At 28.6% G+C, this 27,653-nt stretch overlaps 6 protein-coding genes across 16 annotated transcripts; 3 read left to right on the top strand and 3 right to left on the bottom strand.

The window, feature by feature from the left end:
- Positions 1–57: 57 nt before the first annotated feature.
- On the bottom strand, positions 58–1,340 carry LOC100744017 (40S ribosomal protein S10). 2 transcript variants are annotated; one of them, XM_012383999.3, is made up of 3 exons: positions 1,216–1,340; positions 526–670; positions 58–430 (listed from the first exon to the last, which is right to left on the bottom strand). In XM_012383999.3, the coding sequence occupies exons 2-3, from the start codon at positions 667–669 to the stop codon at positions 95–97; spliced, it is 480 nt and encodes a 159-aa protein (XP_012239422.1). In that variant the 5' UTR covers position 670; positions 1,216–1,340; the 3' UTR covers positions 58–94. The 2 variants fall into 2 exon arrangements, with proteins under 2 accessions (XP_012239422.1, XP_003488360.1); XM_003488312.4 differs by having other exon boundaries at positions 1,148–1,252.
- Positions 1,341–2,096: 756 nt separating this feature from the next.
- Positions 2,097–7,206, top strand: LOC100742746 (phosphatidate cytidylyltransferase, photoreceptor-specific). 3 transcript variants are annotated; one of them, XM_012384007.3, is made up of 11 exons: positions 2,097–2,349; positions 2,892–3,244; positions 4,138–4,262; positions 4,397–4,493; positions 4,570–4,746; positions 5,121–5,323; positions 5,401–5,557; positions 5,643–5,795; positions 5,863–5,994; positions 6,081–6,215; positions 6,573–6,662. In XM_012384007.3, exons 2-11 carry the CDS (start codon positions 3,176–3,178, stop codon positions 6,660–6,662), a joined length of 1,338 nt encoding a protein of 445 aa, XP_012239430.1. In that variant the 5' UTR covers positions 2,097–2,349; positions 2,892–3,175. The 3 variants fall into 3 exon arrangements, with proteins under 3 accessions (XP_012239430.1, XP_012239429.1, XP_033175881.1); XM_012384006.3 differs by having other exon boundaries at positions 2,739–3,244; XM_033319990.1 differs by lacking the exon at positions 2,097–2,349 and having other exon boundaries at positions 3,176–3,244; positions 6,573–7,206.
- Positions 7,207–9,133: 1,927 nt separating this feature from the next.
- On the top strand, positions 9,134–13,151 carry LOC100740138. Its single transcript, XM_012384011.3, is given in 4 exon segments — positions 9,134–9,568; positions 10,296–10,626; positions 10,920–11,468; positions 11,822–13,151. Coding segments are annotated over 4 exon segments (1,716 nt in total). The 5' UTR covers positions 9,134–9,433; the 3' UTR covers positions 12,523–13,151.
- A 2,150-nt stretch (positions 13,152–15,301) lies between these two features.
- Positions 15,302–17,652, top strand: LOC100742505 (fat storage-inducing transmembrane protein). Its single transcript, XM_003488299.4, has one exon. The coding sequence runs from the start codon at positions 15,872–15,874 to the stop codon at positions 17,051–17,053; it is 1,182 nt and encodes a 393-aa protein (XP_003488347.1). The 5' UTR covers positions 15,302–15,871; the 3' UTR covers positions 17,054–17,652.
- Positions 17,653–17,893: 241 nt separating this feature from the next.
- Positions 17,894–24,525, bottom strand: LOC100742381 (zinc finger CCCH domain-containing protein 18). Of its 8 annotated transcripts, none has more exons than XM_024366596.2 (8): positions 24,254–24,525; positions 22,693–23,073; positions 21,573–22,600; positions 21,014–21,507; positions 20,048–20,307; positions 19,543–19,947; positions 19,003–19,383; positions 17,894–18,882 (listed from the first exon to the last, which is right to left on the bottom strand). In XM_024366596.2, the coding sequence occupies exons 3-8, from the start codon at positions 22,582–22,584 to the stop codon at positions 18,471–18,473; spliced, it is 2,964 nt and encodes a 987-aa protein (XP_024222364.1). In that variant the 5' UTR covers positions 22,585–22,600; positions 22,693–23,073; positions 24,254–24,525; the 3' UTR covers positions 17,894–18,470. The 8 variants fall into 8 exon arrangements, with proteins under 8 accessions (XP_024222364.1, XP_024222363.1, XP_024222365.1 ...); XM_024366595.2 differs by having other exon boundaries at positions 22,693–23,085; positions 24,254–24,522; XM_024366597.2 differs by having other exon boundaries at positions 22,693–23,051; positions 24,254–24,522.
- Positions 24,526–24,973: 448 nt separating this feature from the next.
- LOC100742258 (allatotropin-like) lies at positions 24,974–26,180 on the bottom strand. Its single transcript, XM_003488297.4, has 3 exons — positions 26,139–26,180; positions 25,344–25,591; positions 24,974–25,197 (listed from the first exon to the last, which is right to left on the bottom strand). Exons 1-3 carry the CDS (start codon positions 26,178–26,180, stop codon positions 25,053–25,055), a joined length of 435 nt encoding a protein of 144 aa, XP_003488345.3. The 3' UTR covers positions 24,974–25,052.
- Positions 26,181–27,653: the final 1,473 nt, after the last annotated feature.

Below are 27,653 nucleotides of genomic sequence, written 5' to 3'. Positions count from 1 at the left end.
TTGTGTCTATTGAAATTACTATTCAAAATGTAAGGATGGTTAAAATAACAATGCTTGTATATTACGAAATGTTTATTTATTTTACATTAAAATATTATTGTGGTTTACCACGACCGAAACCACCGCGGAATTCAACATCTCCAGTACCAGCACCAACATCAGCTTTTTTATCACCAGGACCAGCTGGGCCTCCAGGACCTCGTCTATATCCAGCACGATCTTCTGTAGGTCTAGATGCTTCGCTTCTTGCACCTGTTGTAGGTCTTGGTCTTGTAGTTTCCGATCTGGTTTGTCTTTTAAGTGTGGAAGGTACTATTTCAGGTGGTAAATGTAAGTATCCACGCAAATATTCAATGCCTTCATTTGTTAAATACCAGTAAAAATGTCTCCAAGCAAACTGTTCTTTAACATATCCTTTAGATTTCAAAGACTGAAAAAATAAATAAGAGATATAGATTTTAATAATATAACAAATTAAATCATATCAAGCATGCAATATAAAATTATATTGCGTGTAATTATTACCTGCATAGCCTTAATAACTTGAAGATTTGGAATACATTCCAGTTCTGGATGTTTTGGTGCATGATAATCTTTTTTTGCAACCATAACACCTTCTTTAAAAAGGTACTCATAAATTGCAACACGATTCTTTTTTGGCATCAACATTCTAAAAATAATAAAAACATAATTAAAAACTAGTTACTGTGAACTTAATGATATAATTATTTTAGACCAAAAATAAGAAGGAATTAATGGTCTATTTTCTGTGAACAATATGTTATAAAGGGAAAGAAATGTATAACTAGAAAAATATATATGAATAAAAAAAGACTAAGAACTTGTTCAATTTATCACAGACAAACAATTTGAGAGGTTAGCTTTGATACGAAGTTTTGACGCTTATCTCTCACGTGTTAGAAGTAACTTTAATGTGTTCGTTTTATCATAAATAAAACCATGTCTTTTATTCCAAATCATAAAAGGTATTAACATTATAAACTTGTATTGCACTTGAAATTAAAGAAAGACAAACATTATTTTAGGTTATCACTATAACATCAATATTGTTTGTTACGATAATGAATAAAAACACAAATCATATAGCAATTTTTCAATTTTTCACAGAGTAAATAATTTAACAAACCTCCTATTTTTTGTTTAAATTGAAAATTAAAAGCGATTAAGATAGATATTTAGAAAAACCTAACATACTTGACGCTTCAATTGTGGACTTCTGTCGGAAAGAAAAATTTCAGGCGTTCGATATTTCGTATGCACAAATCGATATATCGTGATGTATCGAGATTAACCGGAAATAGCGAATATATAATGGAAACATTTAAATTTCTTTAAATTTATTTTTATATTAAAAATATAATTCCCATGCGAAATTATAAACTTTTATTTTGTCTTATAAATTATATATGTATCACGTAAAATTTAATATATGAATCTGCTCTTCAAATTCGAAAAATATAACTTTATTGTATGAAGGAATATATATAAACATATTTAATGTACACAATGCAAATTCTAGATATTTATTAATAATGAAATGCTGAAATATTTTTTCTGTTTTGTTGAATGTATTTTATAGATTGAAAGTTTTAATCAAGTGTCTCGTCTAGTATGTTTAAGAATGTTTAAGAAGCCATTTTTTAATAGCTTTAGCTATTAATAAAGGCACTGCATCGTGTCGCCTATGAAATTACAAAACAATAAAATGTTATAAATAAGAAAAATGAAGTACGTTTTAAACTATAAAAAAATAACATTTTAAAGCTGGTTTATAAGACTGTATATTGTATAAGTAGTTTAAATACTCCGAAATAGAAATAGAAATTATATAGTTTTCATGTTTGTTTAAAAATATACATAAACTGTATTCGATTGTATCATTTATATATGTATATACGTATCGCTACTTTGATGATGGCACAACTCAAAAAGTTTCATATTTGCTTTTATTGTAGATCTACATCATATAGAAGGTCTACATCGTGTTTCTATTTTTATCGTGTAAATTATAATTCCATCGGTTTTACGTCAGGGGAAAAAATTATTACTTATGCCGCTATTAGTCTGGCTTTAGTTTTAATTTTACTATCTTAACTTCAGTTGTTTTGTAACGTTACAAGCGGAAAGTTGTACTGCTTTCGTAAATAGTGACATATCATGTGTTAAGCAGCCTTATAGTGTCGTTGAAATGATTGACGAAGATTTCTTTGAAAATTTTAAAACCTCTTTCCTCTAAAGTTAACTTTTTTTGGGTTATGCCACTATCAAAGTAAACGAGTGATGTATTCTAGTGTACATATTAGTGCAGTTAAATCACTTAAATTGAATGTAATTTAAAAATTTCACGTTTGCGTATAAAAATTTTATATTCCTACCAATGAATGCTCCATATATAACAGCATTTGTTATTAAGAGAATATGTTTAATATAAGTATGATAATAATTTCTTGTACCATAAGAATTTTTATGTTTTCTTACTATTAATTTTTCTCTTTTTTAATTTAAAATATATGTAGCATTTCGTTCTACAGCTTTTATTTCCTGGATTTATTATATAATTGTTTTAATGATAGGAAAAGATCCGAATAAAAAAAAACTACTTAATCAATTTTATAATATTCAAATAAATAGCAATATCTCGCAGATGCGCAGAATTCACTCTACTCTGATCGCCATATTGTTTTGGCTTCGTCTATGCTTTCGGTTTTCGGTTCCAGACCTGTTTATATGACCATGGTTAAAACTAACAAAATACTACAAGCCTAGCGTACCTAATCAATATTACGATTTATTTATTAAATTATTATTCGAAAAAGATACATTTTTTGTTTTTAATGGTGATATACAATATGAACATAGCTTTTCTACAGGATATTATAAACAAAACATTAGATCCCATGTAGTTTTTTTTATTATTGATTTTCCGAAGAGACTCGAAATAAACCGAATATCAACGATGATTATACCGTGCGCTAACCTGTCAATTTGATTTGCGCAAGTATGATCGGTGTCTGTCACATCCGCTCCTTCTAATTAAATATTTAAACGCATAAATATGCAATTATATTGCATAAATCAGTGGTTACAGTGCTATTTTTTGTTTTAAGTTTTTGTATCTGTACTGTATATTATAAATCTTTAAACGTAGTAAAAAATGTCGGATATACGTAAAAGAACAATCGGAGATACATCGCCAGAAACGCGCGATGTCAGTGATGATCAGGTAAATACAAATACATATTTATTATTTTTGAAAGTTTCATTGTAGCATTGTAATAAGTTTCTTTTTCCACTTGATCAACGTCTTCGATTATTAAGCCTGATTGACTGCCATTTGACCTTTCTCTTTCATGATATATATGTATTAAACTAAATTGAATAACTATGACAGTTACTAATACTAAATCACATGGTCCAAACTGATATGCTGTTATAATTTTTACAATCTATATAACTATAATACTTGCTATATCTATTTTATTTTATATTCTATATAAATATTTGTTGAAATTTTTTTATTGCATCATGCTTGTATTAATCTATTAATAAGTAAGATTTATAAACGAAAATTTGTATACAAATTACATTTTTGTAGCATATTCTAAAAAAAAAAAAAACAAGTAGATGAAATAAAATGTATAGTTCAAGAAATAAACAATGGTATTTCAGTTTGATTTAATATATGATCTGTAAGAGAAGAGATAAAAAGAATACTTTCATACATCATAAATGTATAGAAGCATTTATTTTATATGTCCTATCATATTACTTTTACTCTTTTATATAAGTGATATTAAATTAAGATATAATTCTTTATATGTGTTGTATATGGATTACATACATTTCATAGATTAAATATTTTTTTATATGATTGTTTCTAGTAACCAATGCTAAAAACTATGGTTTTTCGAGACATAATTTTTAATATAATTTTTCCTAACACAAAAATGTGAAAATTATTATACAGTGATATAGTTATAACTACAAAAATTATTTTGGAAGTAAAGTATTTTTGATTTTAATTACACAGTGAAGTGAATAATTTAGATATTTTCTAATTAATATTATATTTCCCACAGAATTATTAACAAATAATTTGGTTTATATGTCTTGTAGAAAGAAGATGTGGAATCTGAAGATGATGCAAAGCTGGAAGTTGAGGAATTGGCTAAAGCCATACCACAAGGAACAGATCATACTCCTCACATATTGAATTCAGCTCTTTCTGGCTTATCCGATCGGTAAAGTTTTTAAAATAATAATTTGATTGATATATACGTAACAAACTGTATTAAATAACAACATATTAGTTTGGAATATTAATATAAAACATTTACATAAATGTTCGGGTTTAAAAAATAAAATATTTTTATAGCTGGAGGAATTGGGTAATTAGGAGTATTTTTACCTTGTTTATGATTGTTGGATTTTGTGGTATTATTTATATTGGACCATTAGCACTGATGGCTACAGTAAGTCTACAATACTAGTTTTATAAATATATATTTATTTAAAAATTTCAAGGTATGTTTTTTCATTCTTTTCCAGACATTAGTTGTTCAAGTAAAATGTTTCCAAGAGATCATTAACATTGGGTATGCAGTTTACAGAATTCATGGTTTACCTTGGTTCAGATCTTTATCATGGTATTTCTTAATTACTTCCAATTACTTCTTTTATGGAGAAAATTTAATGGACTATTTTGCTGTAGTAATTAACCGTACAGTAAGTATAATATCAATCTAATGAAACTTAATTTAACTTAATATCTTTAAGATGCTTATCAGTGTATCATTAAATTTAATTACAATTTTTATGAACACATCTAGCATTGACATAAAATCAATAAATAGAGTTTTCTGAAGCATTATCTTTATATACTTTATATGGCTTCTAGTTCCTTTTTTGAGGTTTCCCACAGAAATCTAATTATGTATTAAATTTATATTAATGTGATATTATCTTAAATACATGACATTGAAAAGTACCTATATATATAATTAGATTTGAATAATTTATAAACTAATATGTTCATAAAGTTCAAAATTCTATTCATAACCATATTTAAATTACAAATCTATAATATTTTTTATTTACAGGAATATTTACGTGTACTTGTTACATATCATCGTTTTATTTCCTTTTGTCTATATATTGTTGGTTTTGTATGGTTCGTACTATCACTTGTAAAAAAGTATTATATGAAACAATTTTCCTTATTTGCTTGGACTCATGTTGCTCTACTTATTGTCGTCACTCAAAGTTATCTTATAATTCAGAATATTTTTGAGGGCTTGATATGGTAAGTTTATGTAAATTAATATCTTTTCTATATTTTAGTAATTGTATTCTATGGTAATATGTGACTGTTTGGTATAGGTTCATTGTTCCAGTTAGTATGATAGTGATAAATGATGTAATGGCATATATGTTCGGGTTTTTCTTTGGTAAAACGCCTTTGATTAAATTATCACCAAAAAAAACTTGGGAAGGTTTTATAGGTGGTGGTATTTCGACAGTCTTACTTGGTTTACTGGTAAATTTATGTTTAAACTTTTAGATTAAATATTACATATTATTAAATCTTTTAAACGTATAAATTTTCATAAAATACATTTCAGGTATCATACATCATGTGTCAGTATCGTTACTTTGTTTGTCCTATAGAATATAGTGAGGCTTTAGGACGAATGACTATGGATTGTGAACCATCTTCTTTGTTTCAACCTCAAGAATATATTTTGCCTAATAGTTTGCAAGTTGTATGGAAAATGGTAATATATTCATACAATCAAAAATAATAATTTTTATAAAAATAAATGACATAATCTTTTTTTATAGTTTAGTGGAAAGTCCACCATAACTCTGTATCCATTTTTACTTCATTCATTATCAATGTCAGTATTTAGTTCTGTAATTGGACCATTTGGAGGCTTTTTTGCTAGTGGTTTTAAGAGAGCATTCAAAATTAAGGTAATTTGCTAAGTTACATTTTTCTCGTTTTTTCTTTCTAGTAGCAACAAATTGTGCAATAACTTCATTTTATATGTTTGCTGTAGGACTTTGGAGATGTTATTCCTGGTCATGGAGGAATAATGGATAGATTTGACTGTCAGTATTTAATGGCAACATTTGTAAATGTCTATATATCTTCATTTATCCAAACTGCTTCACCTCAAAAACTTCTACAGCAGGTAAATATGATAATTTCTTAATCATTTTTATTATTTTCTTTAATAATTTAGTTAAGAAAATTATATATATTTACTGTTATGTAGATTTAGTTAATATTTCATAGTATTTTTTCAATATTTCAGCTCAATATAGGTATAATTAAAAATAATCTTATAGAATTAGATATATATACAACATAAAAATTTCTCATCAACAAGTTTAAGTTTTTATAGATATACCTTGCCAATATATATCAGTTTTATAAATATAAATGTAATATATACTTATAATGTTTTTGTTTTCTTAATCTATTCGCAAATTTAATTGTTATATTGCATATATGAAATTATATATATGAAATTCTTTTATTATTGCAGGTTTATAACTTAAAACCAGAGCAGCAGCTGCAGTTGTTTCAAACTTTAAAAGATTCCTTACAAAACAGAGGTTTATTGAATGTCTATTGATGTTCCAGTATTAACAGTAATTATTAATAATCAATTACTTTGAAATAGTGAAAGGTGTTAGGAATATTATTTCTAACATTTATTTTGATATTGCGTAATGTTTGCGCAAACAGCATTAATAATATTAATGACAATGCATATGTTATACAAATAACATTAACAATATTAGTTGCAAAGTATCCTAAATTGAATTATATAACGATAAAATTTATTTTATAATTAGAAGCTAAGAAACATGCAACATTTGTAGTTCTTTTGCATTCCGCGTCAAGCAGTCCATTTTCTACCAAAAATTTTTATTAAACTGTAATGATGATAGAAATTTGACTACATGTTTCTTTCATAATAGTTAGACCAAAGAACATTGAGCATACTGTATCTCATAGAAAACAAACTTCCAATTTCTTATAAATATTTGAGACGTTTATTAAATATTTTTTAAATGTTTTTCTTTAATAAATTCTAATATAATAATGACTTTACTAATACATAAATTTTATGTAAATGTTTACTCAAGATTAGATATACATACTTAAATCAATCAGATCTCAATATATTTATATATTTTTAAATCCTTATTGTGCATTTAGTAATTGTAGTATTAAATGTGAATCTCATAAAGGTTTTTTCATGCATATAATTTGAGGTAATAGATGGTATTCGACAGCTTATTTTATTTGAGAAAACTGTAATTCTACTATTAATTGTTATATAAAATATTTCTTTAATTGTTATCAACTATACATATATTGAAAACCTTTGATGACAAATCACAATAGATTTTAACATTTTTATTAGAATCAGTGCCATGCCATCATGATATTTTGTTATATTAGCTATGAAACATTTGCAAAGAATATAATCTAAATAAAATAAAATATGTTATTACTATTCTCTTGTTGAATTGTCTCAAATACTTTTGTATACAATAATTATTGAATATCATGGCACTGAATGTTACTTTATTTTAATTGTACATAGAAGTTTGTATAAAAAAGATAAAGTTTATTTCTTATATCTTCAATTTTATTACAAATAAAAATTAAATGGAAATGTAACAATTTTTCACAATTAGTATCATTTTACTAATTTTTATTACTTATTTCATATCAATAAAATTAATGTATAAAGTAAAATATAAAATGTGCAGAGCTTGAAAGTTTTGATTGAATTAAAATACTGAGTAAAATACAAAATATTATTTCAAATTATTTTATACTATAATTAAAATTGTGCCAATAATTCGTACAAGTAAATGAATCTTATGCTTGTGTGATTATTTAGAAGATAACAATATGGCACAACTAGTAACATTGTTGTGTGATTACATTACATTTCCAGTTGAATGTTTACATATATTTTACATGATTAGCTTACATATACTTTGTAGCAAATTATACAATGTACCTAACTCTAATTAAATATTTGTATTTTCTTTTATCACTAGATGTTTATACATTGTCTCAATATTGGAAATAGGATGTTAAAGTAACTTATATGTGTATAAAAATTAAAAACAAACAATAATAGATAAATAGATAAATACAAGTATATTTATTTAATAGAAGAGTATAATATAAAATAAATATATGTAAATGGAAAATTTTGTGAAATAACAGATATGTTATTATAACTATAGATTCTTAACTAAAAGTGACTTAAGTTTAAATATATAATATATTTATGTAGTAGTACAAGAAAATAAACTTCTTGGAGATATTACTCCTTGTATCTCGTGTTTTAATCTTTTATGTCATTAAACCTTGTATTCACATTGTTCTATCACGAATACGTATATTAAGATAATTATACTAGACATAAAAATATTTTAGTAAAATTTCTGTCTTTTCCCTTTTTTTGGAATATATACGAAAGTACAAAAATACTGTTTTAATTTTATTGTAACAATTACAGTTTAAACGTCAACGTATTTTATGTAATAATATATAACGATAGTAGTATGGAATTTATTAATCAAGTTTCCAAATTAGTTTGCGAAGAGACTTAAATTTTTTGTAATCATAAACTAGACATTTCCCAGTTCCATCATAAAAATTTATTAAAAAGTGATTGAGTAATGACAAAAGTGCAGAATTATATGTTCTTTTATTATTAATAATAAATTAATAAAAAAGATGTTATCAAACAAAAAAGGAGTCCCGAAGATGATGATAAGGAAGAGCCATAATAACGTTTTACCGTCCAAGTAGTGCCATCAGCAGGACTAAATTCAAATCAAGGTAGGAGGTCTTCTTAAGTCCTGATTAAGTTATTTGATTATTGAGACGAAAGTATTTGTTTAGTACTATTAATTAATATTCGAAATTATATGTATTGTTGTACTTGCGAAAACCGTATATATGTAGTCCGTTTTAAATCATTCATCTTTTTCCTCTAATGTTTTTTTCCAACTTTAATTACAAAAAAAGGGTATGACTTGTTACAACTACGTGAATCACAAAAATATTTATCTTTTTATTTCTATATTCCAGCTATATGAATAACTTTCATCTCTTGTTATAAATTTGCCGCGCGAATGTATCGAATACAAAAATATTGAATACGATCAAGTACCGTCACATTTAACTATTGGTACTCCGTAACAGTAATGTAATATATTGATTCTGAATTTTACTTTGTTCATTCTTTATCAATACTTTATGTTCAATGGTGTTAGGATAAAATAAATACATAAAATACGCATATATTTATCTATACACATAAAAATATTCTATTAAATTTCAATTTATAGTGCTTTATACAGATTTAACATGTCTGATCATCACGGTGGAAAAGGTTATACCCCATTACCGCAAAATATAAGTAACACCGATACTGAGGATGAAGATGATTGTTTGGCCCAACCAAATGAAATTCCTAAAGATCATGTTGATGATACACAACTGGTAAGTTGAAATCATGCGAACAATATTTTCTTTTTATTTATAATATAAATTAGAAGTATAAGTAATTGGTGTAAAAATCTATACGTACAGGGTGTCTCAATAGGTTGATGTATTTTTGAGGTCAAATAGATGAAAAAGGTCTAGGAATCTAGGAACCCATATAATCGTTTATTACACAATTATAAAGAATAAAAGAATCTTTATTCATTAAGTAAGTTCTCTGTTTCATAGTTCACGATAAACAAATGGTTGTCTTAAAAATTGTTAGTCATTATAATCGCTAAAAAACAATTGTACAGAACTATAAAACTAAGAAACATTATCGAACTTTAATCAATGGATAATGATTCTTTTATTTTTTATAACTCTGTAATAAATAATTTTTGGATATGGGTTTATATAAATTTTCTTCATTTATTTAATCTTCAGAATATATTGCATCAATTTGGTAACTACTTATTGAAATACTATACTATATTTAAAGATCTTTAGTTTCATTCAGTTTTTATTAGTATACTTTTATAATATAACTGTAATTTTATTTATAATAAAAAAGACAAAATTGCTATGTAATGTATATAAAGCACGACAATGTGTATTAAATAAAGATAACCAATTATAATTTTAATATAAATTTTATAAATAATAAGATATATAAAATAAGTAAGATATATAATGATATATAATGAATAAACTAAAAAATATATAATGAATATAAAAATTCTAGCAATCAACTACTATTCATGAGAATGGAATATATTATCCATTGGATGAAACAAGGAATTTAGCAAATCGCACAAAAAATGGTCAAAATATGCTTAAATATTATAGAGATGATGTACCTATAATGGTAGTTGAAGGCATTGACCAAAATGATTTGTGGAAAAGACACGATATGTCACCCTTATGACGATTTTGTTTGGTTGCTTCTATATTATTATGTGTTGTAACAATAGTTATATTTCTATACGTTTTACCTTGTGATAATTCAATGGTATGTCCTTCAGTAAATGAACTTCAGTCATCTATATCTTGGGATAAAACTTTACAAGGAATAGGTAAGATTACTTAAATGTTTGTAAAAGTATAGTGTATGAATAAAATTTTACTCACTGTTGCAGAAACAATAAATAAGCTCCAATCTCTCTAAATTAATTTCTTCAAAGTTACTAATTATTTAGTAAATATTGTTTAATGTAATAAACAGTTTTATTAATACACATATAAAAAATTGTTACATATTTTTATAAAATATTATGCATCATACATATAAAAAATTCATAAAATATTAAATAATTGATTAGTATAAATTATACGAATAGATTTTAATATTCTAATTAAATATTTTTAGAATTACATGGTCCTATCTCCATCATTCATGGAAATCCATCAAACTTGATATTTCTTGTTCGTGGACAACGATATAGAGGAAATGATACAAATGATCAGGGTCAAATATCTGCAGAAGGAGGAGGAATTATGTCAATGCAAGCAAATAGTGGTTTACCATTGTGGTTAGTTTCATTGAAAAGACCGCCTACCGAAATTGATTGTATATCAGTGGATACTGATCGATCTGGAAAACCAGATTGCATAGTTGCTGGAGATCAAGGCCTTTTGGCTAGTATCGAACCTATTGCAGGCACTATTCATTGGAGTTCCAAAATTTATACATATGAAAAACTACCTCTGATATTACCAGATATTAATTCAGACAAAATAGAAGATTTTTTGAGTATAGAAGTAGCAACAAAAAATATGCCTAATCTTGTTCTCTTATCTGGTGGAACTGGACGTCTTCTAGGGCGATATTCACCTGAAAATTGTTCGTCCATTGATATAAATAATCACGTCTTTAATGATACTGTATCTTATATTTGCTATGATAGTAGTAGAAGAAGTAAGTAAAAAATCAACTACGATTATAAAAGATAAATTTTTATTTTCTTGTATAAATATATAATTATATTTATTTTGTTTTGGTATTAAGAAAAAAAAATTGTTAATAACGTATGATTGAGACAGATATGTTGATTATAAAATTTTGTTAATTGTTATAGGCATTTATATGAAATAAAATTAGTGAAATATTAATATATTTTTCGTTTTATATATACAATGATATATATAATTATATACAATTTTATATATACAAATATATAAACACACAGAAGATTTTAATACATATCTTATCTGAAAAATAAGACAGTATGTAATCTATTTAATATGTAATTTATCTTTTCTTATTTGCAGGTATGATTAAAACTATGACTATTAAAGGTTTATTACATGCTATGAAATTACCAGAGTATAAAAAATTGATAATGAAACAAGCAATGGCATTTAGCACGTTCAAGACTTTAAAATACAATAATGAAGAGAATAACTGGGGGCCTACACCATATCACTACTTATCCATTGAAAATAAAGGATTATGTCCTGAAGAATTTTGTACAGCTAGTATAACTCTAAAATTACAAAAGCATGGAAATCAATCAAAAGTAATATGGAATTATATTAGTGCTAATTCTTTTGTCTCAAAACCAGCTTTTCTGGATATATCCAGGAAACCTTATACTTTTGGATTTGTCATTAAATTTTGGCAATGGACTAATTCAACATCTGAACGTACAGAAAAAGTATCTATTGTTACAGAAAGAAGACTAATAGAAAGAGTATGGATTGTTTTTGTGAATTATACAGATGTACAAGTTAAAAATGCAAATCAAACTGATATTATTCAATTATGCAGAAACGCAAATTGTCAACCAAATTTGAGTTTGCGTGCACGCTTTAGTTCAATCAAAATTGATTATATTAGTGAAGATGGATTTCCAGAATTAATAACTTATTGGTCTTCATATGACATAGAAGCAACAAAGGTACTGACATCAAAAGTACAGGTTGTAAAATTAGATTCGCTTGTAATGGATCTTCCATATACGGGTGTTTAATCTTTGATTTATTTAATGATTGCTAGTTTATAGACAAATTGATCATTCAATTCTTCAGTGTAAAATTATTAATGAACATTTTAACAACGAAACAAAAATATTTGTTTCGTAAATATATTTAAATGAATAATTATACTATAATAAATGACAGCACTACCATTAATAAGTGGTATTTGGCTATAGACTTATTAGAACTAGTCATCACTTGGTAGTAATGTAGCAACGATTTTCATAGGCGCCTAATTAAATAAAATAATTTTTAAATGATCATTTTCATAATGAACAATTATTGTTAATGTCCACATATTTTAAAAGAATTCAATGGTGCCTTGCAGAAGCTGTATACAAGAAACATGAGCAAATATATAAAAATCTGCAAAAATAATTGCATGTTATTAAAGAGAATATATTAAAAATTTTATATGTTTAACAAAATTTTAAAAGAGATAACAAAGTTTCTTTTGTAATATCATTTGATAATGTAAAGTAATAATGTATTTTATCTAAATTTATTCTGCATTATGAGTGAATTCTTTGTTATAAAAAATGAAGCTTACTGCATATAAATGCTATTTAGTGTAGTATTATGAAAGATGAATAGTAAATAAAAATTTCCCTCTAGTTACATTTATATTTATTTATCATTGCAGAACACAATATTATGTTCCTTGATTTATGATTCATTTGAAGTTTTATTTCCTTCATAAATAATGTCTCAATCTATGATTAAGGTAATATTAACTTTAATATAATGCTGATTTAATATTTATTTTAATATTTAATATAGTTTTTTAATCAAATGAAATTTTATATATCCTAATACATATAACGTATGTAATATTTCGTGCTGCAAAAATGATATAAAATATAAAAACAATAATCATAAATATGACCACAATGTTCTGAATATCATATATTTAAATACAATTTCGTTGGTATGAGATAAATAAGACAACACGAATACTGATTTTTATTCTCACATAATTTAATTAAGATTAAATAAAATACTTCCAGACGCTCGTATCTTTTTTGCAGTTAAGAAAACTTTTAATTTTGTACATAGTTTTCTTATCATCTAATAAAAGATAAAATGTTTATACAGGGTGGTTGGTAACTGGTGGTACAAGATCGTTGTCTCGATGGATATTATCGCAGTTTAAGTTTGTTTTTACCGTAACGGAAAATTAGGAATACATAATGAAATAATATGAAGTAATCATAAAGTTTATTATTACAAAAATTGCTGAAAATGTTGCCCATTCTGCCGAACACATACTTCTGCTCTTCTAATTAAATTTCTATGAACACTTTCTAACGTATTGGATTGTTTTAAAGTATGAAAGGCTACAATAATCTTTTCTTTCAATTGCTCGCAACTTGCGATTTCTTCAGAATATACAATTGATTTAATATGGCTCCATAAATAAAAGTCAAGCGGAGTTAAGTCAGGAGAGCGTGGTGGCCAAGCTATTGTTCCAGCACTACCAATCCAGCCTTGGTAATGTTGGTTTAAAAAATCTCTCACATGACGACTAAAATGTGGCGGTGCACCATCTTGTTGAAAAATTAAACTTTCTCTAGTTCTCAGCGGTACATCTTCTAATAATTCCGGTAGTTTGTTTTGTAAGAAATCGAAATATGCTGCTGACGTTACATTTCCTTCGAAAAAATATGGCCCAATAATTAGATGTCCGATTATGCCAGCCCAGACGTTTACGTTCCATCTTACTTGAAAATGTGTTTCAAGAATAGAGTGAGGATTCTCATTTTGCCAATTATGCATGTTATGGACATTGAACATGCCGTCCCTTGTAAATTTCGCTTCATCGGTCCATAAAATTTTTAACAGAAATTCTGCATCGTTGGCATGCTGTTGAAGCAACCAATGACAAAATGCCTTTCGCGAAATCTTATCATGAGGCATGAGTCCTTGTACTCTGGTGATATGATAAGCATGTAAGTTGTTTTCAAAAGAACCAAATTCGCCGAGGGTTTGTTCTGCTCTTTGAATAACACGTCTGTCAGGATGTCGACGATTGGGATACCGGTGTCTGTAATGATCAGCTGCGGCTGATGCGTTACCACCACACGCACCTAACGAAAGTATCATGTCCATATATTCCCGATTGCTGTATGTAGACATGATGGTAGACTAATAGGTGGTAGACTGATAGTGGATAGCGATAAAAGTCTGATAGTAAGTTAATAGGTAGGAAAACACTTCGGAAGTGTTTATCAACATAACGTCAATCGGGACAACGATCTACAGTGAGATCCATTATAACGAGACACGATAAAGTGCACGCGTACCGAGCGAAAATTCAAAGTCGATTTTCTCGAAAACAAAGCCTCGAACGAAAAAGTTTTATTCTATATTTTTGACTTTTTTTTTCGCGTAGAATCACCCCCTTTCCGCTTGTACCACCAGTTACCAATCACCCCGTATATATATGCGCTATGTTGACCGCATGGCCGAAAATGCATTTAATAATTATCCGAAAAAGGAAAGGCACAACCCCATTTTCTTTTTGCGAACTTCAGTTGCTTTTATATTACATTTATATATGTATTTCACTAACACCATTTTCATTTGATCTAATTAATTTTTTTGGTTTTAAGCAATTCATATTATACTGTTATTTGTGTTATAGTATATTACGTACCTAATATAATACTATATTATTGCATTACATTATTATTTTAATCCTTTATAAATTCCATTTTTGGAATTTCGCGCTATATTCCTCTATTACTTAGATCGAACGAAGGCGACGCTGGCATCTAAAGTTTCTTTCAATTTGCCTCAACAGTATGCAATTCAGTTAGCTTATGGCCCGTGGTTATGGCAAATTCGTATCCGTAGTATACATAATACATATCAGATCAGTTACAGTGAGAGGTGGGTCCATATCAGTGAGCCACTCATCTATCATCGATCGTAGCGATCGATGGCGCAAATATTCAAAACGATCGGTAAACGAGCACATGGAATATTCATTCTTAATAAAAACGTTTCAAGTAAAAGTACAAAGTACAGAAAAGGGGAGGGGAAGACTATTGGATGACAGAGCAAATCAGTCTAGTCAGAAATATACAGTATACGTAGTTACGTAGCACTATTTTGAGTATCGAATATCCTATATCTACTGATAATCTGTAATCTGTAATCCAACTGATTCATGCACATCAAGTATATTAAGAATTTTTAACTATATGTGAAAGAAACGTGTCACGGAATAGCTAGAAACTAACCTTGATTGTGTGAAAGGAAAATTAATTTATCATGCAGTAATGTACATCATAAATATCAATAACGTACGTATGATAACCTCTGTGCACTGATTGCACGATGGCTACGAGGAAACGAAGAGGCATGCACACATCGCCAGGTAGCTCCACAATGTTCGGCTCGTCACCAAGTAATTTAAGGTCGAGTCGTTTAAATTTTCGTCCGAATTCGGCTCAAGAAGACAGAGGTGGAACTCGGCCGACGGCTGCCCCAAGTTCTATAGGTCTTATACTTGTAACGATGTTTCTACACGTTTGCAAAAAGTCTCTGCTATTCGATACAAGGCTCAAGGTAGCTATATATTGCGGCGCGATATTCGTAGTATCATTAGTAGCAGATTTTATCACCATGCCAAGAACATATTTCTCGCGTCCAGATAATGCTCTCAACCAGTATTTTGTAAAGTGGGGATGGGGATGGTTACTGACCGTAACTGTTCCATGGGTTGCATTGACCGCGCACACACTTGGATGTGGTCGTAGATCAGTTTTACTTAAACACCTTGCCAGATTGGGTTTAGCCACAACTGCATGGTTATTATGGATCAAATTGTTTAATTATATCGAAACAAATTATGGCCGATGCCTTAGCACAAAGGATATACAATTACAGACAAAAACAAAATGTCTCCAATCTGGTAAATTTTGGAGTGGTTTTGATATATCCGGGCATACATTTATTCTTATATATTCAAGCTTGATTTTAGCCGAGGAAGGCTCTTCGTTAGTCGGCTGGGAGGGTATAAAGGATTTAATTATGCGCGAAGAACATTCGCGAGTTACACCAAACGAGCCCAATATCGGACCACTTCGAAATCTTTCTGATTCCGATTTGGAATTTTTAAAGAAGGCACATAAAGCGCTTACCCCTTATTTGAGAGGTCTCTTTGTTGCAATGACACTGCAACAATTACTTTGGGATACTATGTTGATATCTACAATGCTCTATTATCATATTATGATAGAAAAATTTCTTGGAGGTGTAGCCGCTATTTTAACATGGTATGTTACCTATCAATGGTGGTTTAAGTCTCCAAAAAACTCATTGCCCGCGCCCGGTGATGGTTTATTTAAGTACAATGAAACAAAAACCCATGACAATTGTTCGATCAGATCGAGACGTAGTACACTGAATGGTACCAATAGATTTATGGGATTTCCTATCCGCCCAAGTCAGGATAATATCGACACAATTGGTACTAATAGGCAATCAGATTCGGAGATATCTGCTTCCAGGACATAAAAATGATCAAATAATTCTCTAGCTTTCACATTTATCAATAGAATTTGACATTTCTGATACGTTTATATCACCTTTTTACATATATGTAGATTGAATGTAAAAATGTAGTATCCTGAGATGCTTATATTTATTTAACATATTTCTATAATAGTTTTACCTCTTTTAATTTGTGCAGATATTTAATAGTTATAGAGTTTAAATTTATCTGATGGAAGAAAATGCTAGTAAAATGATATTCTCTGAGTCTTGTATATATAGCATTTTAATGTACATACTTTGAACTTTGGATAAATTGTATTTATTATTGGTGTGGTTTTGTCAAATTAAAGCTGCTATTTTCTTTTTAAAATAGAAACCAGTTATGTAAGTATTGTGATTTATTGTAATTTACTAATTTATATATGAAATATTAAATAAAATAATTTTTTTTACCTCCTCATGGACTGTTAAATTAATTAGGACATTGTTATGCAGTATACATAATTACTGTTATAGACATGTTTTGTGATCTTATTTTGTAATTTGTATTTACTAAACTATTGTTTGTCTTATTGATAAAATGTTTGTAATAAACCATCATATGTATTTTATTATTCAAACTTTATGTGTATTATCATTATTATATTTACATTATAAATTTGAAGAAAATTGCTGTACATTATTCTAATGGAACTTACAAGAAAGAATACTTTTCTTTAAAACAAGCTTTTATATCGCCAAATTTGTCTAATAAATTTATGTATAACAAAACCATATTTTAACCATATTTAACCATATTTTAATGATAAAGTGACAATAATGAACTTAATTTATTGTAAGATAAAAAAAGGTTATAGAATATTTATACTGGCGCGACATTTTATTGTCGTTTAATATCACGAAATTTGTATATGTTAAAAAATATTAGGTCTGCTATGATCATAGATATATTGTATATTTCAACAGAATCTTTCATTCATATACAAATAAATTACACGTTTGTTTTTATTTACGTGTATTTGGCAGTTTAAAACGATATCTTGTTTATTTTTACCCTACTTATAAGAATCACTCTGATCATTTAATTCTTAGAAACAAAGTACGGCTTGTCTTTACATATACATTCAGGCATATGTGTACGTGTGTACACGTACAAGCACAAATAGTTTTTAAATTTTCAATAACGAAGAAGTTATAATGACACAGTACTATATTTAACATTGTATGTTGGTTTACATGCTGATGAAAAAAAGAAGTTAAATATTGACATTGTGATTAGAAAAATTTGCGAAATTAGAAATGCTTTTGCCCTGATATGAATTTTTCATTTTATTTTCATATCGCATGTTACTTTATAGGGGCTAATTATATATATCTAAGAAATATTTGTGTCTATGTATGTATGTATACAAAATGACAAATAATGTATACTGCGTTATTAAACTTTTGATCTCTTACGCGCAATTGCATCTTCCACGGCTTTGAGTTGCTTTAATAATTCTTCTCGTCGTGAACTAGCTTTCTTTGCTGCTTTAGCTGCAGCTGCAGCAACGCTTGCTTTACTATCAATTAACGGTGGTGATTCTAAACCTCTTTTCTTTCCAGCCATTAAAGTAGATCGGTCAACTTTTTTAACTGTTGTAGTATTGTTTGGTGGCTTTAATGTAAGCTTGATTTGTTGTTTAGTACCACTAAGTTTTAAGGCATCAATACCCTTGGAATCCTTTCGCGTTACTGGTGGAGTCGAGCCTTTCCTTCGACGTGTTTCACTGGAAGAAGAGGAATAACTTGACTCGCTAGAATCAGTACTGCTACCGCTGCTTTCTGAACCTGAACTACTGTGTGATGACCTAAAAACATATTTTTTTATATTAGTAATACACATCCTGTATCTTGTTGTTTTTATCGATATAAGATCTCAAAAGTCTAAATTTTATTACAGTAATGAAATATAATTTTTATACTTTTACCTCGATCGAGATCGACTTTTAATGACTTTAGCTACTGCAGCCGCAGCTATCGCTGCTTTGTCTCTTGCCTTTTCGTGATGACGTTGATGGGAAGAAAGCGGACTCGGTGCAGGTGGATTGAGACCAGCACGTCGGTGAAGCGTACCAGTTGTAGGGGAAATAGAACCTTTAGGTGGACGAGGAGAAGGGGCGGGTGGATTCATTAACATGGCACCACGCGGAGGTGCAGCAGCTGCAACCGTTGGCGGATTAGGAGGTGGCGATGTCACCACTGCTTTCCCCTTGCCAGCACCACGGGTTCTAGAAGGAGGGGATGGTGATCGGGACCTGGATAGGGAGTCGTAAGAACTGTAGCTAGAGCGGCTTGAGCTACGGCTAGAGCTAAAAACAGCATACAGTACGTTTGTACGGATTTTTCACGTGTAAACATTAAAAAAAATTAAAAAATTGGATTATAATTTAAATAATTTTGTAATGTATGTTTAATAACATAAAAATTATAGCCTTTATATTATTTCTATAATTAAAAATAAATGTTACCTTGTGGACGTATACGAAGAACCTGAAGAATACGACTGTCTTCGTGATCGTCGAGATGATGTATTTCGACGTATCGTACTTGGAGATTTCCGGCGCATCCAAGGATCTGCCCACTCATCTCCTCTACTTCTTTCTTCTGGTGGTGGTTCTTCCTCTCGCCAAGGTTTCGTCGGTGGAATACGTTCTACTATGACTTCCCTTGATGGACGTTTATGTTTCTTCTCATATTTCTCATAATATTCTCGTTCCCTGTCGCGCTCACGCTCACGTTCTCTTTCTCTCTCTCTTTCTCTAGTATGTGGTGGTGGAGAAACAGAATGAGGTGTTCCACGAGGAATTGCGTGATAATCGATACGTTCCCTATATTCAGCAGTGACTCGAGAGTCTGCTTTATAATGTACTCTCCTTGAAAGAAAAAGCGGTATTCGAATATTTGCCTTAAAAATTTGAAAAATACATAACAAATACTTCTAATTTGCTTTTTGACTTTAATAATAAATATTACCTATAATATTCTGGTGGTGCTGCTGGTGGTGCATAATAAGTATCAGGATCATCAATATATCTTTCTGGTGTAAGCCTTGGTGGTGGTATTCTTCTAGGTGCTTCTCTAGGAGGCCATCTTTCAACAGGTGGTTCTGGACTAGCTGCTCTTACATAATATCCCGCTTCTCTATCTAATTCATCTTGTCCTAAACTTAAATTCATCTTCTTTTCTTCGAAGTCCATATCTGATTCCTTGCGTTTATTTGCTTTGCGCATCATCTGTGTAAAAAAGTAGATAAGAATAGAAATATTTCTTATAAAAATATCGTATAACTATTTTCTTATAAAAATAACATATTTCTTATAAAAATAACATATAAAACTTCCGTTTATTTTGTAAAGCATTTTACTCAAAAGTATTTTTTCCATGGCAGTGAAACAATATGACGTAGGATTGAAATTGGAAAAGAAGTGTAAGAATTGAGATTTTAAGCAATAAGAATTCAAAAGGAGGACAGAATGGCTGAGGATGTTGGATAGAGAAAGGAAGAAGGGGACAGAGATATGCAAGAACAAGAGACAATAAGCAATAGTTTTAATTTTAGTTTAGTTTTTTGTTTAGTTTAATTTTAGTTTTCTGTAAGCTAAACCAACCAAGATCTTTCTTCAAGGCTGTTGAGTCAAAAAATGGGAAGAACTGTGAAAACAATAATTTTCTTAATGTCACTTTTTTCTGAGTTCTCAATATAGTAATGTCCTTCTTACATTTATAAATTATTTTTTTTTTGTCATGGAAACTTAGTCTCAGAAGTCATAAAAATGTATTAAAGAAAATGTAAATCTTCTGTATGCTTAAAATTTAGAAATTCGTAAAAAGTACACTTGTGGTTATTCAAAATTTAGCTACAGGAAATAAGGAAGCTTACAAAAATGATGTAGTTTGTTTCAAATAGGATACCTTATGAAGTATGAAATAAAAACTTACTTCTTTAGCATGTCGTAATCCACGTTCCCATGCAGATTCAGCAGGAAGATCTTCTACTTTTGGTGTATGTGATGGTGCTCCATATCCAGGTAATGGTCGCACCATATTTGGCCTTTCAATATGCGGCCTAAATTCGTGTGGAGTAGCTGCATGTGGTGGATATGCCATTGGTCGTACCATGTCAAACATTGTATAGTTTCCCTTGTCAGTTACACCTGGATGTAAAAATCTACAACTAACTCCCCATGTGCATTGTCCTCGGTTATAAAAGCGACAAACAGGTCTTGGTTCTGTTTCTTCTGGTCGAACATCATCACCATCACTAAGCTCTCCTTCTTCTAATTCTGATTCTACTTTTTCCCCATCCTCTTCTCCCTCTTCCTTGTCATTAGCATCACCACCTTCTTTTGATTTTAATTTATCTTTATCTTTGTCTTTTCCATCTTTATCATCTTTGTCTTTACTTTCTTTAATAATTGGTCCTTCTACTTCACCTAAAAATAGTTTTTAATTTTTAACAATATTTATTTTAAATTATAATAATTTTTGGTTTATTTACCTTCATCACGTTCATCTTTCCATTGACCATCGGCTTCAAAATCTAGTTGTTCGCTTTCCTCTGTTAATCCAACTGGTGCATGTTTATCTTCTTTTTCTATTTTATCATTACTCATACGTTTCTCTTCATTTTGTTGATTTTCTTTGATTATTGATTCATGTTCAATAGTACCATCAACTCCATCTATACTTTCTAGATCAGAAACATCTGATAAATCTTCACCATGTGTAATTGGAGTGGGTTTTGATTTAGTTATTGATTCAGGTTCATCTTCGATATCTCCATCTGAAATTTGTTCCCCGTCCAATTCATTAAATGAAGTTTTTGTATGTTGTGGTGGAGAATGAGGTGGAGAATGCTTTTCTGACTCTTGATCATCCATAGGAGATGCTGGACCTGATTTTGGAGAACTTCTTCCAGACATTAATGATTTTGCTGAGCTACGTCCAGACCTTGGTGATTTTGGTGAACTTTGTCTCGATTCACTATTTTTATAGGAATAAGATTTAAGGGAATTGTCTCCAGATCTTTGTGCATCTACTTCCAGTTCAAATTGTTTAGGTTCTGTATCTTCAAGATGTAAAGATTTAGAATCATGGGGACTAGATGGGCACGATCTCTCATCTTGCATAGGAGAATGAGACAAACTGCGATCAGTTCTTGGTGAATCCAAAGAATTGTTTCCTGAATGATATGATTTTGGTGAGGCAGGTGGTGATTTTGATAAACTACGAGTTGATCTTGGAGAACCCACTTCACTAGGAGATGCTAAACCAGATCTTTGAGATTTTGGAGATATTGGTGTATATCTTGGGGATTTTAAATCTCTTTCTGATATAATAGATCCAGGTGACTTCTCTCTTGAAGATATAGAACTTGCTCTAGATTTACGTCCAGATACAGATGAATGGTGTGAGAAGTTTGGTGATGCCACATTGTCAGCAGATGCAACGCGATCTCTCCTTCCATCATAACCCTCCGAAGAGGAACTTTCTGAACCAGAGTCTGACATGATGAACTATTCTAACCTGTAAAAAAGTTATTCTTTTTTATAACATATACAATAATGATTTGACAAAAAATGGGACCACTGCTTAAACAAATTGTTAATTCCCCTTACTTGAGAAGTGAATTTTTTAGCCGAACCGACCAAATGTAGCACTGAAAAATCTGCATCAGTAGCATCACAGGGCTTACCTGTATCAATAAGAGCCTGTGCAGTACTTGCTCTTGAAGGCACAACGCGAGCAATCCATACTGTGTCGAACATACTTTTTATATCACGTTGATAACTTTTTTTTACTAACAACTTTTGTACTTTATACATAAACTGAACTTTTTCACATTTACAATACATACTGTTAATTTTCAGGATTTCTTGCCCGAACTTTTTATTTTACGTTTTAAACTTTCAACTCGAACACAACACAAACTAAGAAATACCGGTAAACCGCAAACCGTTTTGTACTGCACTAGAAACTATAACGAACGGACTTTCAACCTGTAAGAATGTCTTTTGGGCATGGAGAAAGAAAGAACAAAGGGAAGAGGAAAAATTTAGGAAAAGAGAAACTAAAGTATTTGTACATTTATCATCATACGTAAGTGAAACTATATAGAACAAAAATCATTTAACTTTCTATCATGTCATTTATAGTTTATATACAAAATAATATAAATGTAATATAAATGTATAGCAGACTGTCATTAATAATAAGAAAATTAATATAATTTATAGATTTGATGATAATAATAAAGATGTTACAAATATGAGAGCGAGAAATTAATTAAAACTAAAACCATGTTTATAAACATAAATTCTTTAACTATAAAGTAATTGTCTACGAATACTATAAAATAAAAATATTTAATATTTGCAAACATACACCAAAATTCAATAGTATATCACTAATGCATTTACAGATTGAAGTAATAATATTTAAAAGCTGAATCAGAGTTTATTAACTGATGTCAATGTCATATTTTATAAACTATTATTATATAAAGTAACCACACAGTATTAATTCATATTTATACCAATATATTTATTTTTAGAGTTTAATACATGAGAAGTCGTTTTTAAAATTTGTTTAAACTAGAATTCAAAACCATATTAAAAAACAATAAAAAGAAAATTTTGCACAACAAATCTATTACAGATCTTGGTGTTAAATGTAATACCTAGTAATTATGAATATATAATATGAAATATATATATATGTCAGTAATATAAAATGTTTGTAATTTGTAAATTATAAATAAAATAATATTTGAAATTTAGTCCTACATCAATGCAGTAAAGCTGTACATTAATATAGAACTATATATACTGTATATAACACATATACTTTTGAATGTTTTGTGAATTATTATCATATACAAAATAATGCAGAGAATTAAGATTAATGTGCATTAAAACAAAAATTTCCAATCACATTAAAAAGGGTTTAAATTTCACAATTCTTTCATGATATGTTATTAGTTATTGACTGACTATACTGACTCCCAGTTTATTGAAAGATTTTTATGAATATTTGAGGTTAACATTGTAATATTATTAAATATTACTGCGTACCAATCTGTAGAACTTTGAACAAAAGATGTCACGGAATTTCATGTATCATTTATAAAAATATATATATATATATATTATTGTTGAGAATGTCTCATGGGACTCTTACCTTAGTCTCGTGTATGCCTGTGGGCCTTTGGAGATTTTAAGACTCCAAGGCTTAAGCTGGCCGGCGTCACTTAGATATTGCGTATTCAAGATTTCACTTCTGCTCCCGTTTTATTCTTTTTCAGATTAATTCTATTCCAAAATTAAATGTATCTGCGTCTCGAATCAATTTTGCTATCGCAAAAACTACAACAGGAAAAACATGCACGAAGGAAAATGTCCGTGAAACGTAGAAACCGAAGCCCTTCTGGGCTGTAAACCATTGATTATTCTTAAGATAGATAGTCACACCCTGAAACTACATATATATATATATATATATATATATATATATATGTATATCTTTGTTCCTCCGCTTATTTTTAAGAATTTATAGTTGGCAACACTGATTTAACAATACGTTAGTTTTATGATTACAATCTACCTTTTCGATGTTTTTAATGGCTAAAAATTGCATATTTCTCTAACAGTATAAGCTTGAAATTCTATTTACTTTAAAGAATTCCATCGCTTATTAACGTATAAAATAATAGGTTGTTAGAACTTAATCAATCACATTTTAGTTTATAAATTACATCTATTAAATTCTTCAGAAGAGAATATCGTATATTGATATTTAAAAATAGTATAGTACATATATTATAGATACATTATTTAGTAATAATTACTTTTATTATATGCATTATTTTAGGAAACTAATGTGTTAATAACAACAAAAGAGTTTTTTAAATATCGCAGATTTATTAAACTAGAAGGTATAGCTAGGAATTGTGTATATCATTTGATCATACATAAAAGATTTAATATAGCCAAGTTATTCTTTCTGGATTAGAGCGATCTATCATTGACGTAAAATCAGTACGTTCATCCATTAACGCTTGTGTTAATTTCGTAGCAAAAGTTGGATTCGTTTTCAATTGTTGAAGTAACCAATCTACGGGAATTCTGAAATTAAAATATTTATATCGTATTAACTATATCAAAAAATTTGATTGCTCATTATTTTATTAAATTACACTTGCATCTTTCTTATTAATTGTTGATATAGAGGAATAATTTAACAGAATTAAATTATTAAAACATGTATGTACCCTTGTGGAAAATAACGTAAAAGTGTTGATAAAATTCGTTCCTGTTTATTGAGTTTTGGAACATCGATAGTACTTTGCCTTTTCCCGAAACCATATGCCGTAGACATATATTCAGGTTTAAAGCCTCGAATTACTCGTGGTCTTGCATGATGTTTTACGAAATGCGAATAATTATGATTTCTAGATGTGGCTACAACAATCCCAGTGGCGAAAGCCAATACAATAATGACACTTGCTCGCATGGTTTTCTAGTATTAAAAAAAGCTTTATTAATTATACTTGTACATTTATAAAAATTATATAATAAAATTGTTTAATTAATTCTTATTTATAGTATATTCTTATGTGAAAGAAATAAATAGATACATATATGAAGAGAAAACAATGTGTAAGAAGAGTATAAACTTTGAAAGAAAAATATTAATGTTAGCTTAATAACTATAAGTGTCATTCATATGTTTCTTTTCCTTCTATTTTTTATTTTATATTAGACAACTTCATATTGCTAAATTGTAGGAAATAGTAAATTAAACATTTTTACAAGTTGAAAGTTTGTAATTTTAATTTAGTTTGATATATACAATTTTTAATAATATTAAAGAAGAATTAAAATTTGATATCAATATGATTTTGTCTTCATTCTACAATACTTATTATGCAAATTATAGTATTACGAGAGTGATGAACTTCTTAAATTCAAGTTGATACATACCACGAGGTCATATCGTAATCATTAATCACAAATGAAACATAAAAGTTGGAATATAAATATAATTAAGAAATTATGATACTTACGTACTCCATTTCTTGCTTTCTTATATTAAATGTATAATACATAGTATAATTTGAAATATCTATATACATATATATATATATTTTGTAAGCGAAATGGAAATCTACTAAATAATAAATATTTAAAAATAATGTACTTTGAGATAAAAAATATGGATATACAAATTAATGATTAATAAAAGGTGTGGTATAAATATAAAATATTATTTTTAATCATAACAAAAACGTAATAAACACTTTTGCCGCGTATTTTTATATCAGCACGATATTATATAAAATTTTCAAAAATTGCAACTTAAATTTGAAGCATAAAAAGTGTAGTGTAAATATATAATATTGTTTCTAATGATAATAAGAATATAATAAACACTTTTGCTACACATTTTTGCATCAATACGATATCTGAAATCTTAAGAAATTGCAACTTAAATTTTAAGTATAAATAGACCATGTTGTAACCGCACGTATAAGCAAGAAAGACTGCGCCCGGAGTTTATCGCAGTCTCTTTTGTAGCAGGCCGTCAGCATCGCCGTTGCAGTCACCGCTGACGGCGTCAATGACGTCCTAGCCGCCCATATATCCTATCAATGATATTATTTTATTTCATTTATTTATTTAAAATATTGTATATATAATTTGAAGTAATGTAAAATATAATAAAAGAAAAATAATTTTATTTTATAAGCATTTTAATGAGTATTATAATATTCTCTTAAATATTTACAGTAAATTTTCTAGTAATCTATGAGGAAGCAAAGCGGCGGTCGGCGTCTTCACGCTCTGATAACGGCCGTTTTTGCCGGCAAAAATTTCTATGTCATTCATTTTGTCATTTTTAACAATATATAAAATATGATACAACTTAAAATTGATTATATAATTACGTAATCGTGATAATGTTTGGATTGGGTTTAAAAATATTATTTTAATGTAATTTGAAACGAGGATATCACAAAGATTATTTGAGAAGCGCCGTATTGCCGCCGCTCGCACCGAATACCGTGTTGAGCCGCCAATGCGTACGTAAATTTCTGCTACAGATAGGGATGACGAGCAGCTATAGTCCCACATATGTATTCGTTACATGAAAATTTAATATAAAAATTTAATTTATTTGAATTTTAGAGTAAGATATACTATAGTTGAAAGCATCAGTTGATCAAATTTTGATAAATGTTGTTATTAAGAATCTTGCATATTTATTTTCATATTTTATTTTTTGAGATATAATTTATTGTAACATTTAATATCTTTACTATTAGCAACATATAAGTTGCGTCATTTAAAATTTCTAATGCTGCTGATGCAATTGATGTGCTTTTATACATTTCAATGAAAAATTTAAAAAAAGAAATCGGCAATATATTGAAGCAGACATTACCCATTATTTAAAATAAAGATATCTTTGATGAAAAAAATGTATAATTTTTTATGCAGTACAACTGTATCTTTTTAGCAGAATGTGTTAAACGATTTATTGAGTACTATTACTTTATTACGCGTTTAGTACATAATAT

The sequence above is a fragment of the Bombus impatiens genome, unplaced genomic scaffold (assembly GCF_000188095.3).
Source record: "Bombus impatiens unplaced genomic scaffold, BIMP_2.2 scf_0225, whole genome shotgun sequence".
Taxonomy (NCBI): domain Eukaryota; kingdom Metazoa; phylum Arthropoda; class Insecta; order Hymenoptera; family Apidae; genus Bombus; species Bombus impatiens.
The sequence above is the reverse complement of the archived record's forward strand: the minus strand, read 5'-3'. Positions and strand labels throughout refer to the sequence as shown.